We start from the raw sequence: 13,445 nt of genomic DNA, 5'->3' as shown, positions 1-13,445 counted from the left end.
AGAGTGAGGGGGGTGGCATGCATAGTAGTTGTCTTGTAGTAGTATCACAAATATGTCCAAGAGCTTTCAATTTAATCAGGCTTTTAATTTGTGAGGCATCATAAAGCCAAAGGCAGTGGCTCCTTTGTAGTAGGTGCTTTGAAGTCTTTGGCAACAGCGAGGCCTCTTAGTCTTAATTTGGAAAAGTCTTCAGAGGTCTTCAGAGTCCTCTGAGTTGGAGGGGGAGGGATCCTGTTATCAGCTAAGAATAGATCAAGCTACATTTGCTCACATGGATGAGCAGAGAGTAAGCTGACCCCAACACACAGGAATGTATAGGGGAAATTTCCGTCTTCTATGACAAATAGCAAATAAGCATGTATGCTACTTCAAGGCAAGGCTTTCCTGCTCCACCCAGTCTCTACCTAGCATGTGCGTGTACACATACACCCAACAAGATCTGTACAAATTATTTATTGACCCTTGGCAGTTGTGCAACACTAAAAAAAAAGTATCCCTAAACAGCTTATGACACCAAATAGAAGCAATCAGCCACAACCCTAACATATGGGTTACATTCCCTGAAAACATTGTAGCATCATTTCCCCTCTATCCCGCACCTCCTCTTTCTTGGGTGATAATGTATGTAACGCTAACACAACAAAATCACCCACAACCAGCCAACTTGTTACAGCTGGGTTCCCAAGGCATCACAATTATCACCAAAAGTTAAATGGAACAGACATTTAAACATAGTGCTTTTTCCAAATAAAATAAAAGAAAAGAAAAATAATTCTCCCAAATCCCTCAAAGGCCTCCTGGCCAATTTCATATATATTAGTGTTTGCTGTGGTTTGCTCCTGTTCAGATCTTCCAAACAAGGACACACACACTCTTCATCTTATTGGGGTGCCACAATTCAGCATGGCAGCCCACCTAGTTGCCTTCCACCGATGGGCAAGTTTGAGAAGATCCCTTCCAAGAAAGAGGAGAGCAGTAAAGCAACATACACATGGAAAACACTCAATCCTTAAAACAGGAGTGTACACACCAGTTGAAGTAGTCAGCTGATGATGGAGAAGTGCGGCCTCGATGTAACATGGGCTGCTTGTGCTCCTGAATGAAGAAACTGGTGCTGAAGTTGCATCATTGTCCTGAGGGATCAGTTCTTAAAAATGGGGCAGGAGGCTAAAAATGGGGCAAGTGATGCGCAGATCAAGTTCTCCAGGCACAGTCACAACAAATAGCTTGAAAACGGTGTCACTCTGCTTCATATAGCCTTGTTCCAATATTTCTGCAGGATTCAGACAGTCAAGCCTGGAGCAGTCGTAACAAAAGCAGCCTCAAGTGCAAGCAGGGAGAAGCAATTCCCTGTCAACAGTCAGCAAGTCCTACAGCCCTTTAAATATGGAGAAACAGATTCAAACACACAGCACCCCAGCGACATGGCAAAGGTTCAGTCTTAATTCTTTCCCAGGAAGAGATCGGCAGGGCAGGGCAGATATACAGAGTACCACAATCACTTCAGCTCACCGAGGAAGTTCAGAAGTGCTTTGTGGAACTCCTGAGGCTTATCAAGGTAACAGGCATGGCCAGCTCCAAGGAGCATGACAGCTCTGGATTTGGGAATCTGTTGAAGGCTCTGAAGAGACTGAGTACCCAAGCCAGTATCACGCTCTCCATAGATAATCAACGTTGGAATCTAGAGAGATCAAAACATTAACATGTCAGTAATGTTCCAATGGGCCTGGTGGAAGTGAGCATGGGAAGTACAATCCCTGGAGCACTCTGGATGAAAAAACGCCATACTTCTATGTATGGGCACTTGTGAGCACTTCTTTGGATGCTCTGCTGGAAATGTATTTGTAACATTGTAAAACAGAAGATTAAAGAGCAACAGATTAAAAAACTACTATAAGGCTATGCACCCTTATAATATACATGTTCACTAACAGTGAAAAGGTTACAGGGGCCAATCATCATCTTGGTAGGAAGTTTGAGATTGGGATTTACAATTGCAGATGTACTATTCCCCCTCAATTCTCACCTTACGAGAATAATAATTATTTATACCCTGTCCATCTGACTGGGTTTCCATAAAGAGGCACCTCATACAATATTCAGATATGGAAAGGCATATATATATATTATTCTCGTAACGTGCAGTACCATGCTGTACACATCATCTGGACTAACACAGGGCTTCTTTTGTGGTTATGAAGCCAGGGTGATCATCATCACTTCACTTTTGCAAAGCTCCACATCTCCTTCCTAATTATGCATTTCAATGTACACCAAATAAATCTGATTCAACAAAACAAAATCGAAAATTCTTTCTAGTAGCACCTTAGAGACCAACTGAGTTAGTTGCTGGTATGAGCTTTCGTGTGCATACCAGCAACTAACTCAGTTGGTCTCTAAGGTGCTACTAGAAAGAATTTTCGATTTTGTTTTGACTATGGCAGACCAACACGGCTACCCACCTGTAACTGATTCAACAAGTGTGCCTGTTGCCAAGATGCAAAGAAGAAAGTCTACCTAGAGACCTTCAGGCAGAAGAGGATGTTGGGAACCAAGTATCTCCTGAAGGAATACATTATTACAAACTCACATTACTGCACACTCATGTGAGGAGCAACTTATTTTGTAAAAGGCTTTATTTGTAACTGACTAAAGGGACTAAATGTACAAAACGTGTTGGCACAGAGTAGCAAATGAGGTGCCCTCCAGATGCTGTGGACGACATCTCCCATAAGCCCCAGTCAGCATGGCCAGTGGCCAGGAATGTTGTCTGCAACACCTGATGGGAACCACAGTGGCTGCCTCTTGCTGTAAGGAGTAGTTAGGCCAGAGCAACTGAGAGAAGAACCCTGTTATCATTGTAATCTGGGTGGAGTCCTGTGCATCTTCTGCTCTGCAGAAGCGTTGCACCCAGAATCAGGCGGATGAAACAAGAGAGCATGCATTTCCATACCTAGAGAAACTGTTTCCATATACAGAAGAGTTAATACTGAGGCAGCAAAAGGCAGAGACAGAATGGAATGGTGGGAAATATGACTACCCAGGAACAGAGACAAGAGGCTGTATTAAACTAACTTTTACTCAGAGTAGAACCTTTAAAAATAATAAAGTTAGTCATAAGCATTGATTTCAATGGGTCTACTCTGAGTAAAAATGGTTAACTAAAACCCAAGGAGGCAGAAAAGCCTGGAAGCTGTTCAAAGTTACTGAACTCTGTTATTTTCCTGAAATTTCTTACCCTTAATCCAGTATGTATTCCATCCCCACCCCCCAAATAAAGTCAAGCAGGCATAAAACTTCTTTTTAAACAATGAAGATGTTATGCCGAATTCTGTACCTGCTGTGTGTACATATTATTGGTTTTACACAGGCTCCCTTCAAAGCACGAGAGATGCACTTGTGAACAAAGACTAGGCTGACATTCACTTTTTCTGCTCCACCGCTAGAATCGTATGCTAAGACTTGCCCCCATGACAACTTTTATCAAATGAGCTCCAGGCCACAACATTAGAAGGGGCACCATGACACAGCTCCCTCTCTCTTACCTTGACCTGCTGATACTGCTGAGTAGTGAAGTCCTTGGTGCCCACAGGTGCAATGGGCACAAAGCCCTTCAGCTGCTCCCCACTAGCCAGAAGGAACGGAATAGAATAGCGACCACTCATGGAAGAGCTTATCAAAACAGGCTGCTGGAGTCCCAACTCCTTGAAGACTTGCTGCAGGAAAGCAACACGGCCTTGTGCTGTCTCAACAGTGCTGGAGCTTGGGGACTCCCCATAGCCTGTTGAGAAACAGAAGGAACTGGGGTAATTAAGACAGCCAGGACACACACAGGCAACAATCAACATGCGCTGGTGGAAAATCATTAGAATGATTCCAGCTACTAACTTTACCAACCAATCCCCATTGCCCAAAGTGAAGAAAACCATGCCTTGCACAAGCTTAGGCCACTGTCGTCACTTTGTTAAGCACACAGATCTAGGTTCTTTCCTCAATAGGATGGTTTTTCTCTGTCCAATCCTGTGGACAATCAGGGTCTTAGGAAAGTTGCAGAGTTAATTGATCTTTGCCAGTGGTGGTTTCTTTAGTTACTTAGTGATTAATAGGGTGAGCCGTGAGCCAAGCGCCTCCCATTTCAAATCAACCAAGTAATCTATAAGGTCGTCTCCTGCAAGCCACAGCCTCTCAGTATTATGGGAGCAATATTATTGAGTTACCTTACAGTGCTATTGTAGGAATTACCAACATATTTGATTCCTTCTCTCAAAAATGCAGTGATTATCATTGCCATTTAAGAACCTGCGCCAGCATAAGTGTGGGGCGGGAGCGGGGGAGAAATCACTCCACTAGCACTGAGGTTTGCTGCAAAATGCAGAGCTGAGTTTAACTCCTGTGAAACAAAGACTCAAGGAAGCTGAACATTCAAGGAGAGGTAACTACATGGCTTTGCTGCTAAACCAACTAATTTTCAACCTGAACTTACTAGCAATTACTTCTCCTTTGGAGAAGATGCAGCAATCTGTCTAAAACTTACACCACTAAGCAAAAAGCACCTTCAACTCATAAGTCACTGCTGACTGCTAATTAGCAGCCACCTTGTGCTCTAATGGAAGCCAAACATATCTAGGCTAGTTCTGTCACATCTCCAAGGCAATGAGTAACTATGACAAAGAATCCCAGAGCAGGGACCAAGCATTGCCCTCTAGTGAACAGTGTTGCCTGAAAGAGAAATATATCCAAGAAAGATGGGCAGTGCTGTTTTCCCTTGTCTCATTCGTAACAGACTTCACAGCACCCTGAAATGATGGGAGCTGTAGTCCAACAACATATAGGGTCCTAAGATCAAAGAACACTGAAATCTGGTGGCCTCATGGAAGATCTCCTAGGCCAGCCAGCAGTATAACTGGCTTATTCATGGCCACTGGGCTAAGCTGTCTGGGAATGATGTGAGTTATAGTCTAAAAGCCAAGAGCGGTGGACTTGTAATCTGGTGAACTGGGTTCGCGTCTCTGCTCCTCCACATGCAGCTGCTGGGTGACCTTGGGCTAGTCACACTTCTCTGAAGTCTCTCAGCCCCACTCACCACCCAGAGTGTTTGTTGTGTGGGAGGAAGGGAAAGGATATTGTTGGCCGCTTTGAGACTCCTTAGGGTAGTGATAAAGCGGGATATCAAATCCAAACTCCTCCTCTTCTTCTTCAGTCACTTTTCCCCCAATGTGATTGATGGACAGGGATTTTGGCAGATCCTTTAATTTCTGTGGCATTCATGTTGTGCTTTTGCTCATGCGCTTTGCTAATGAGGCCTCCTGCTGATGCTGCGCCACCGCCGCGCAATTTCCGTTCTCATCCTGGGGCAAAGTTCGCAACCCAAGGCACTACTTCCAGGTTAGCGGAGTTTGTAATCCGAAGCGTTTATAACCTGAGGTACCACTGTACTACCTCTTCCCTAACACCCATACACACCAAACCTTTACCCCTGCCCCAGTTATGTGGGAGTAGTTCAGTGAGCACAGCAAGTGGTGATTTTTCTTATACCTTTGCTCACTGTCAACTAAAGTGCCAGTGATGAAGTTAGATACACACATTTTTATGTTATTTCTCCCTGATGAACTGCAAGAGCACATAAAGCTCCAACACGGGTAAGTCTGCAGCTTTTTCTCACCAGGCAAATCAATGGCTACTGCACGATATCCATTCTCAGAAAGTAAAGCTAGTGTCCCCAATTCTTCCCATTTTTTTGAATTGAAGGACTGACCATGCAGGAAGATCACTGCCAACCTAGAAAACAAAACACAGTGTATAGTCTATTTGCAAATGAAGAAACAAACAACAAATATAGAAGTAATGATAGCCTGGATGGGGGTGGGAAAGCAGTACAGATTTTCTGAAGGGGGGGGTATATACACACTCCAGCGCTTGTGAGCTACACACAGCCTAGAATTAACTGTAAATGAGGAAGAGAGTTCACACAGTAACACAGGACTGCAGCAAAGGATATACACATATTTAAGGTACAGTGGCATAGTAAACAGTGCTCAGGTTCTCCAACACAGAAAAATGAAAGTAAAATATTTTATAGGTGTGGGTATTGGGAATAAGGATTGCAGATCGTCACCATAGATGTCACCAGCGCTCACCAATAAGAACTCATGTCAAAGAAAGTGAGAAATTATTACATTATATGACTAACAGCAATTATTTTGTTAGTGAAATATTGGAAAGAGAAATAATTTCCTCATCTGAGGTAATAGTTTACAAAACTTTGGGAACTGGCAGCTTTACATAAAATTATCTAGATGCTTTGGGTCTGACAAGGGAAAAAGAAAATAGATTTCAGCAAGAATGGGGAATGCTTAAAGAATTTTGGAGAAGCAGACAGAGGGGCATGGGATTAGTTATAATTCTTTTGCAATTCTGTGAGGATATATGAATACAATTATCTTTCAACAAAGAATGATAAATATATAAAAAGGGGTTATTTAATATCATTTCCCTATCCATTATATGAAATTAATGAATGCATGCTGGCTCCTTTTACCTTCTCTCTATTTTTTTAATTGCTGACATAATATTCTGGATTATAATAGTAAGTATTGTTAACATTTGCAATTATTATTTGAATATTTGTATTCTGGATGTCTGTTCTCACTTCAATTAAAGCTTTGTTCACACACAAATATGAGATATTCTCCCTCTCTCTCTGTCTGTCTCTTTAGTGCTGAAATATTGTGCTTGACAGCTGGGAAAATGAGATTCTTTACAATAAATGTGCTATCTGAGGGAAAAGGTGTTTGGATCTTCTGCAATAACGTAGGACTTGCACAATAAAGCTACCACCTGAAAAGTCCAATAGGTTAGCACAACAAACATAGGAGGAAAACTTCAGCATCAGCAAGACTCAGCAGGCTATTGCTATCTTGAACATTTCTGCACTTTGCCAGAAAGAAATAAAAAGATATGGGAAACAGCTGATCCAGAGGTAAAGTCTAGATCTGGATACTTCACCATCATAATAGTAATCTTTTGGCACCTCTGAGTGGAAAAGTAACTGAAAAGCCAAAATGTATTTATTCTCCCAAGTGCTGAAGGATCATTTTTAGCAGCAGAAGTGCAGCTACCAGGATAGTTTTAATTCAAAGATGCTTTGGATAACAGCCATCTTGGTTTAGTCAACAAGCACTTGTGTATCTGCAGAGGCACAGAATGAACTGCTGGATCAAAGGAAGAACAATTTGTCAAAATTTGTTTTGTCTCTAGTCTGATTATTGCATGAAGACACACTACTAGAATCATAACCTAAGCTGATGTAGTTGCAAACTGTCAGTATGGACAGGCTGCCATGGAGCTTGTTTATTATTTAAGGTAACAAGGGCCATTTTATCTCATTACAGGCAGAGTTTGGGGTGGGGGGACCTTACCTTTCAGTGAAGGGTGGCCCATCTTTCTGTACCTGTACAGCTTCTCTAAAGAAAACAGAGGGATTTTGCAGGACTGTCCCTGTCAAGATGGTGACGTTGCCCGTGCCTTGGCCCTTATTCATTTCTTCCTCCATAGCCCGTGGCTTGGGGATGTCTACCGAGGATGTAAATCTCTCATGCTGGATTGCCGGGAGCAACAGGTAGAGGACGAAGGTGACAAGGACTCCTAGGACCAGCAGCCCCAGCCTGTTGCGGATCAAAGTCATAGTCATCTTTTCTGAAAGAGTTTTGAGACAGAGAGAAAGGAAGAAAACCACTAGGATCAGAGAATTTGAACATGGGCAAGAAGACAGGTGAACTCTATGCAACAACTCAAATTGCAGGATTGCAATGGGGAAAGGCTCAGGAAAAATTAAGGAGCCTGTGTCCAGAGTAGCCTCTCTTTGGGCATGTGGCCTTCTCTGCAACAGCATGCATACTCCAAATAAGTACCGGTAAATAATAAAATGATCCTACTGGGTAGTGGTGTTTTGATCCGGGTTCAGTGTGGGAACCCGTATACCCCCAAAACCTCTTATGATTTTGTACCACAGAAACCTAGTCCTTTTGCTGAGAGGTTCAGAGAACCCAAGATGCTCCAACTCATCTTGCTCAACATTAGCTACTTCATGTTTGTCCCTGCATCAGTGATATTCTCCAAGTCTTTACCATGCCCGCTGGAGATGGGTAGGCTGAGGCCAAAAGTTGCAATTGCCCAAGCAACTTAGGAACAATTAAATTCTACTAATGCTTCAGCCTGCTTCTACACATTCTCAGTACATCTTCCAGGAAGAGCTCTGCTGGGTCCCATTTGCTGCAGTGGCCGACTAGATGCCACTGGTAAGCCCACAACCTGGGCATGAGCACAATGGCACTCCCTCAATGTTTGCCCTGGCACTCAGAAGGGCTGCCCCTCTGATTTTACACCAGGCAAAGAAAAAAGGTGGGCTGGCATGGGCCACAAGGGCCACACTTTTAATGGGCCCCAACCAAGAGCTCTGCACTCATGCTCCTCACCTAAGAGGGCAGGGTAAACCACTGCCTGCTTGCTCACCCCATGGCAGATGAGCACACAGTAACAATGAAAAGAAGAAGTACAGCAGCAGCTTGAAACAATGAGAAGGTTGGGCCCATACTAAGAGGCAGGGGACTAATGATAACTTTACTGGGAGCTCTCCAAAACCTGCAACTGTCACTGACAACCTGCCATTAATAAAGAGAATGTATATTGCACTATGCCTCTTCCCTACAACAGTGGTCAGGGTCTGTCTAGAAGGCTGACAAAAATTCAGAAATGTGTTCCACTCCCCCGTTTACTGGATTTCTATGCTAATGAATGCAGAAATTCAGCAGCATCTCACACAGTTATCAATGCACAGAAGATCTGTTAGGGAAAAGGTGACAACTCAATCCTCTTTTCTCTCTCCCCATTTGCAACCCACCATTCTCATACCCACCCAGAGGGAGCCTGCTAGGTGTCCCTCTGTTACCTCTTCCCAATACCTTTCCTTTTCCAAATCTCCCCAGGTTTTTTCAAAATTTATTTTGCTGACTCACAACATGTGTTCAACAAGCATAATGCAATATACCTAATGTAACAAGTAATACAAACTTCGCAGCCAAATGGAATAGCTGGTATCTCCAAACGGACTCTCATTTGTTGGCTTGTTTATCACTAGGCTGTTATTCCCATAGGAAACATGTTCCCATAGGAAACAAAGTTCTCCTTATGCTTCTCCTCATAGCGCCTAAGGCTGTCTATCATCCTAAACTCTTAGGATTCCATTGAAAAGGCTCATTTTTTTCAATAAACCCATTGTCTCTTAAATTTCCCTTTCCTTAATTCTAACGATAATAGCTAATTCAACCATAAACTATATCCTACACTCTTAAGAGCCTTTTCTCCAGGGAAGGCAGACTGATATTTGTTCTATTTAATAGTTACAGCTAATATTGCCGCTGTCATATCAATATTCTCTGGTAAAACAGCATTTTAATCATATTATTGCATTATTACCAATGGGCAATGAAATATGCACAGGAATCTAACATTTGATGGGCCCTCAGTTCCCCAGCCCTGGTCAAGAGGTCCTGTGCAGCTCACTCAACAGTGGGCAGGGAGGGGGGATTCCTGCTCCCATGAGCCCCAACCAGAATGACCAACAGTCAGGGATGATGAAAATTGAAGTAACATTTTGTAAGACAGAACACACCTTGATAAGAGGGAGGCAAAAGAGGGAAGGGACCCCAGATTCCGAAGATGTTTCAAAACGTGCTGCTGATTTTCAGCAACTGGTATTCAGAAGCAGTACGGCCTCAAACTGTGGAGGCACAGCACAGTCACCACAGAAAGTAGCCATTGCTAGACTTCTCCACGAATCTGTCTAATCCTCTTTCAAAGCCATCCAAGTTGGTGGCCATCACCACTTCTGTAGTTTAACTATGCACTGCATGAAGAAGTGCTTTCTTGTATCTGTCCTGAATATTTCAACATCCAGCTTCACTGGATCTCCACAAGTTCTAGTGTTATGAGAAAGGGAGGAAAACTTTTCTCTATCTGCTTTTTCCATGCTATGCATACTTCTATAAACTTCTATAATGCCACCTCTTACTAGCCTTTTCTCTAAAGAGTCCCAAATGCTGCAACCTTTCTTCACAGGGCAGCTGCTCCATCCTCCTGATGCCCTTTTCTGAACCTTTTCTAACTCTACAGTATATATATATACACACAAACATACATATATATATGGTGACTAAAACTGTGCACAGTATTCCAAATGCAGTTGCTCCATAGATTTGTATAACAGCATTAAGATACCAGCAGTTTATTTCAATACCTTTCCTAATGCTCCCTAGCATGGAATTTGCGTTGTTCACTGCTGCTGCACACTGGGTCTACATCTTCATCAAGCTATCTACTTTGACCCCAATGTATTGTTATAAGTCCATCACTGTCAGTACAGACCCCATGATAGTTTATGTGAAATTAAGATTTATTGGCCCCTGACATAACATCACTTTACACTTGTTTACAATGAATTGCACTCACCATTTCACAACTGATACGCTCAGTTTGGAGGGGTCCTTTAGGAGTACAGTCTCTCTTTAACAACCCTGAACAATTTGGTATCATTAGGCAACTTGGCCACCACTGCACACGTCTAACTCTAGATCTAGTCTTGATGTCTGCGCTAACCAGGGATTTAGAGGACTGCATCAGACCCCATCCACACTTACACAACCAGGCCCAAAAGACTCTAGACAGAGAGGTCTAACTAGGCAAATCCTTAACACCAAGAAGCTTAAAGGAGGGCAACAAAGATAACCACCCAGAAACACACCAGCTCTATTCAGATGTTTAACCTCTTCTCGTGTAAAATAAAATGCAAGGAGAAGTTGAAAGGGACCACAAGGGTCATCTAGTCTAACCCCCTGCAATGCAGGAATCTTTTGCCCAATGTGGAATGGCCAGAGCAAACACTTATTCTCCAGGCCAGCTACTGCATGTCCTGACACAAGTCAGCTGATAACTCAATAGCAGACACAGGGACTGGCCTAGCACAGAAGGCAAGACATCCTTTTGAATTATTTTCCTTCACAATTTGCGGAAGATGCTCATGCACAGTTAAAGATTGTTGCCTTTAGAGGGAGAAACACCCACTTCTGTTTGTTAAGCTGGGACAAAGGAATAAACAACTTTCACAGAAGCTATCCCAAGATATTGCATACCTCACAAGGCTTGCGGTGATGGTAAATATTAGCTAGTTTTCATTCCTTTGTATCAGTTAATAACTACTTTTTACTCAAAATAAAGAAGGGACAGAGATAGCCAAAACAAAGCTGCACACTAGTGTGAAATTCACATTCGTAAGGAAGAATGTGCTTCCTGGTTCAGATTTCAATTTATCCTTCAAGACATATCCTTATTCACCATAACCTTTCACCAGCTACCTTGTTGGATTTTATCCAGCAGCTGGGCTGCAGATTTGCTGTCCTTGAAGATGTAGGTTTTCCCCTGGTGCACCACCTTTAACTTTGCAGGGCTCAATACGTAAGCCCGAGCGCCTGCCTTCGAGAACTGTTGCTTGAGTGCAACGAAATGCTTCCGCCTGGCGTACGTGGCAGGGCTGAGGTCAGGAAAGAAGGATACCTTGTGTCCGTTGAACTTTGTTGTCTGGGAAGCCCACGGTGCGTTCAGTATCCTCTCCCGATGGCGTACATCTGAGAGAGTTATTAGCACTGTACTGCCACTACCTTCATAGGCATGCTTTGCTGGGAGACGGTATGCACTTTCAATGCAGATGGGAACCTCTTTCCCATTTAAATCCAAGGCAGCTGGCATCAGATTTTCTAGGTAAGGAATGAGGTTGGCATCTCCAACAGCTGCTGGGACACCAGTGACCCTTAAGTTCCGAGCTCGCACTCTGTTCTCTAGGCTCTCCAGCCTGCGGTCGGCTACCAGGCGCCCTACCGCCAGTTCCCTCATCAGAGTGGAGTGTTTGACAACACAGCTTTGCGTGGACACCAGCTTTGTTTCCAGAGCTTCTACCCGACGGTCCGTCTCTTCCAGGTGCTTCTCCAGTCTGGCCAGTCCAGCTGAGAGAGAAGCCAGGGCTTGGCCTAAAGCATCCCGCTCAGATATTATCTGCTCCAACAGCTCTTGTATCGAATTTGCCACAGACGGAGAGACGTGCACCCAACGGATTCTTCCGCCGTCTTTCGAGAGCATAGCACTACTATCTCTTGGGTGCCTCTGAGCCTCAGCCATTCATCAATTCCCCCTCAGCAAAGAGGAAACATTAACACCCTCAAGAAGAAGCAGAGACCATTCCTGCCGGGACAAGCAAACAGCTTCCCACTGCTCCTGCCTGGTTAAGTACAGCAAGACACACCCTTGTTTACAAGCCTTTTTTTTTTAACCTCCCACTTACATACACACCTTCCCCCTTCTCCCTCCTCCAACTCCTTCAGTGACACAAAAAGGAGCATAAAGTAAAGCAGGCACCTCCGATGAGGAAACCCACAATGGACACTTTGCTGAACGCAGAGATGCAAAACTGAGTTGTCAGTTGTTATGGCAATCATATTATTATATACTGTGCCAACATCCACATCCCGGAACCCCCACATGTTCTACTCAGCAAACTAGTCTCCCATGTAGTTGCAGCCACAGGTGCTCATAGATTTAAAAAGGAAACAAAACCAGGGAGCCCCAAAATGTCACCTGCTCCATCCTTCTTTTGGAAAGCTCCCTCAGGGATAACAAATACGTATACATTTTCAATGGTCTTGGGGGCCTAGAAACTAAATATAGCAGAATTGGGGGAGGGAGAGAGAGCGTTCTTTGCCGTGGAGGTGTGTGTGTGTTTTTGCCGTTTAAGGTGAAGGCGCTGCAGAGTTAAAACGAAAAGGAATAAAAACCCCTGAAGTAAACAAAGAAGGGTTTGCGCGGCGCTTAGCAACAACCGAGCTCCGCTTCTCGCCTCCTTCGATGCAAAACCTTGCAGAGGGGAGGCGGGAGAATCTCTTGGCCAACTCTGACCCCCACATCTCTCTCTCTCCCCCCCCCACCCACTCACACCTGGCGGGTCTGGCCGGCTGATCTCCCCCACGTCCGAGCTCCCCAACCCCTACAGGGAGCGCCCCCCCCCCCGCCAACGGCGCCGCGCCCGGGCCGCACGCATCTCCCGCCCCTGCGCGCGGCGGCGGCGGCGGCGGCCTCTCCTCTGCCCGCCACGGGCTTTGCAGGCAGCCCGCGAGCGAGCCCGGCAAGCGCTGCGCTCCCCCGCCACCCCGCCCAGAGGGCAGCCCGGCCGGCCCGTGAAGGTACCTCCACTTAGCAGCAGCCTCCGCGGCAGCTGCGTCCTGCCTCTTCCCCCGCCCCCTGCGACACACTTCGACCCGGCTGGCTCGGAGCGAATGACGCCGTGGCGGCGAAGCCTCCCGCCCCGCTTCCACGGGGCCTAGCAGAAGAAGCCGCCGCCGGCC

At 44.8% G+C, this 13,445-nt stretch overlaps 1 protein-coding gene across 1 annotated transcript; it reads right to left on the bottom strand.

Moving 5' to 3' along the window:
• Nucleotides 1–437: 437 nt before the first annotated feature.
• On the bottom strand, nt 438–12,375 carry LOC117041663. Its single transcript, XM_033140655.1, has 5 exons — nt 11,409–12,375; nt 7,419–7,695; nt 5,663–5,778; nt 3,546–3,781; nt 438–1,681 (listed from the first exon to the last, which is right to left on the bottom strand). Exons 1-5 carry the CDS (start codon nt 12,223–12,225, stop codon nt 1,499–1,501), a joined length of 1,629 nt encoding a protein of 542 aa, XP_032996546.1. The 5' UTR covers nt 12,226–12,375; the 3' UTR covers nt 438–1,498.
• Nucleotides 12,376–13,445: the final 1,070 nt, after the last annotated feature.

This window comes from Lacerta agilis, chromosome 2, assembly GCF_009819535.1.
Source record: "Lacerta agilis isolate rLacAgi1 chromosome 2, rLacAgi1.pri, whole genome shotgun sequence".
Taxonomy (NCBI): domain Eukaryota; kingdom Metazoa; phylum Chordata; class Lepidosauria; order Squamata; family Lacertidae; genus Lacerta; species Lacerta agilis.
Note: the sequence above shows the minus strand (reverse complement) of the source record. Positions and strands in the feature narration are given on the sequence as shown.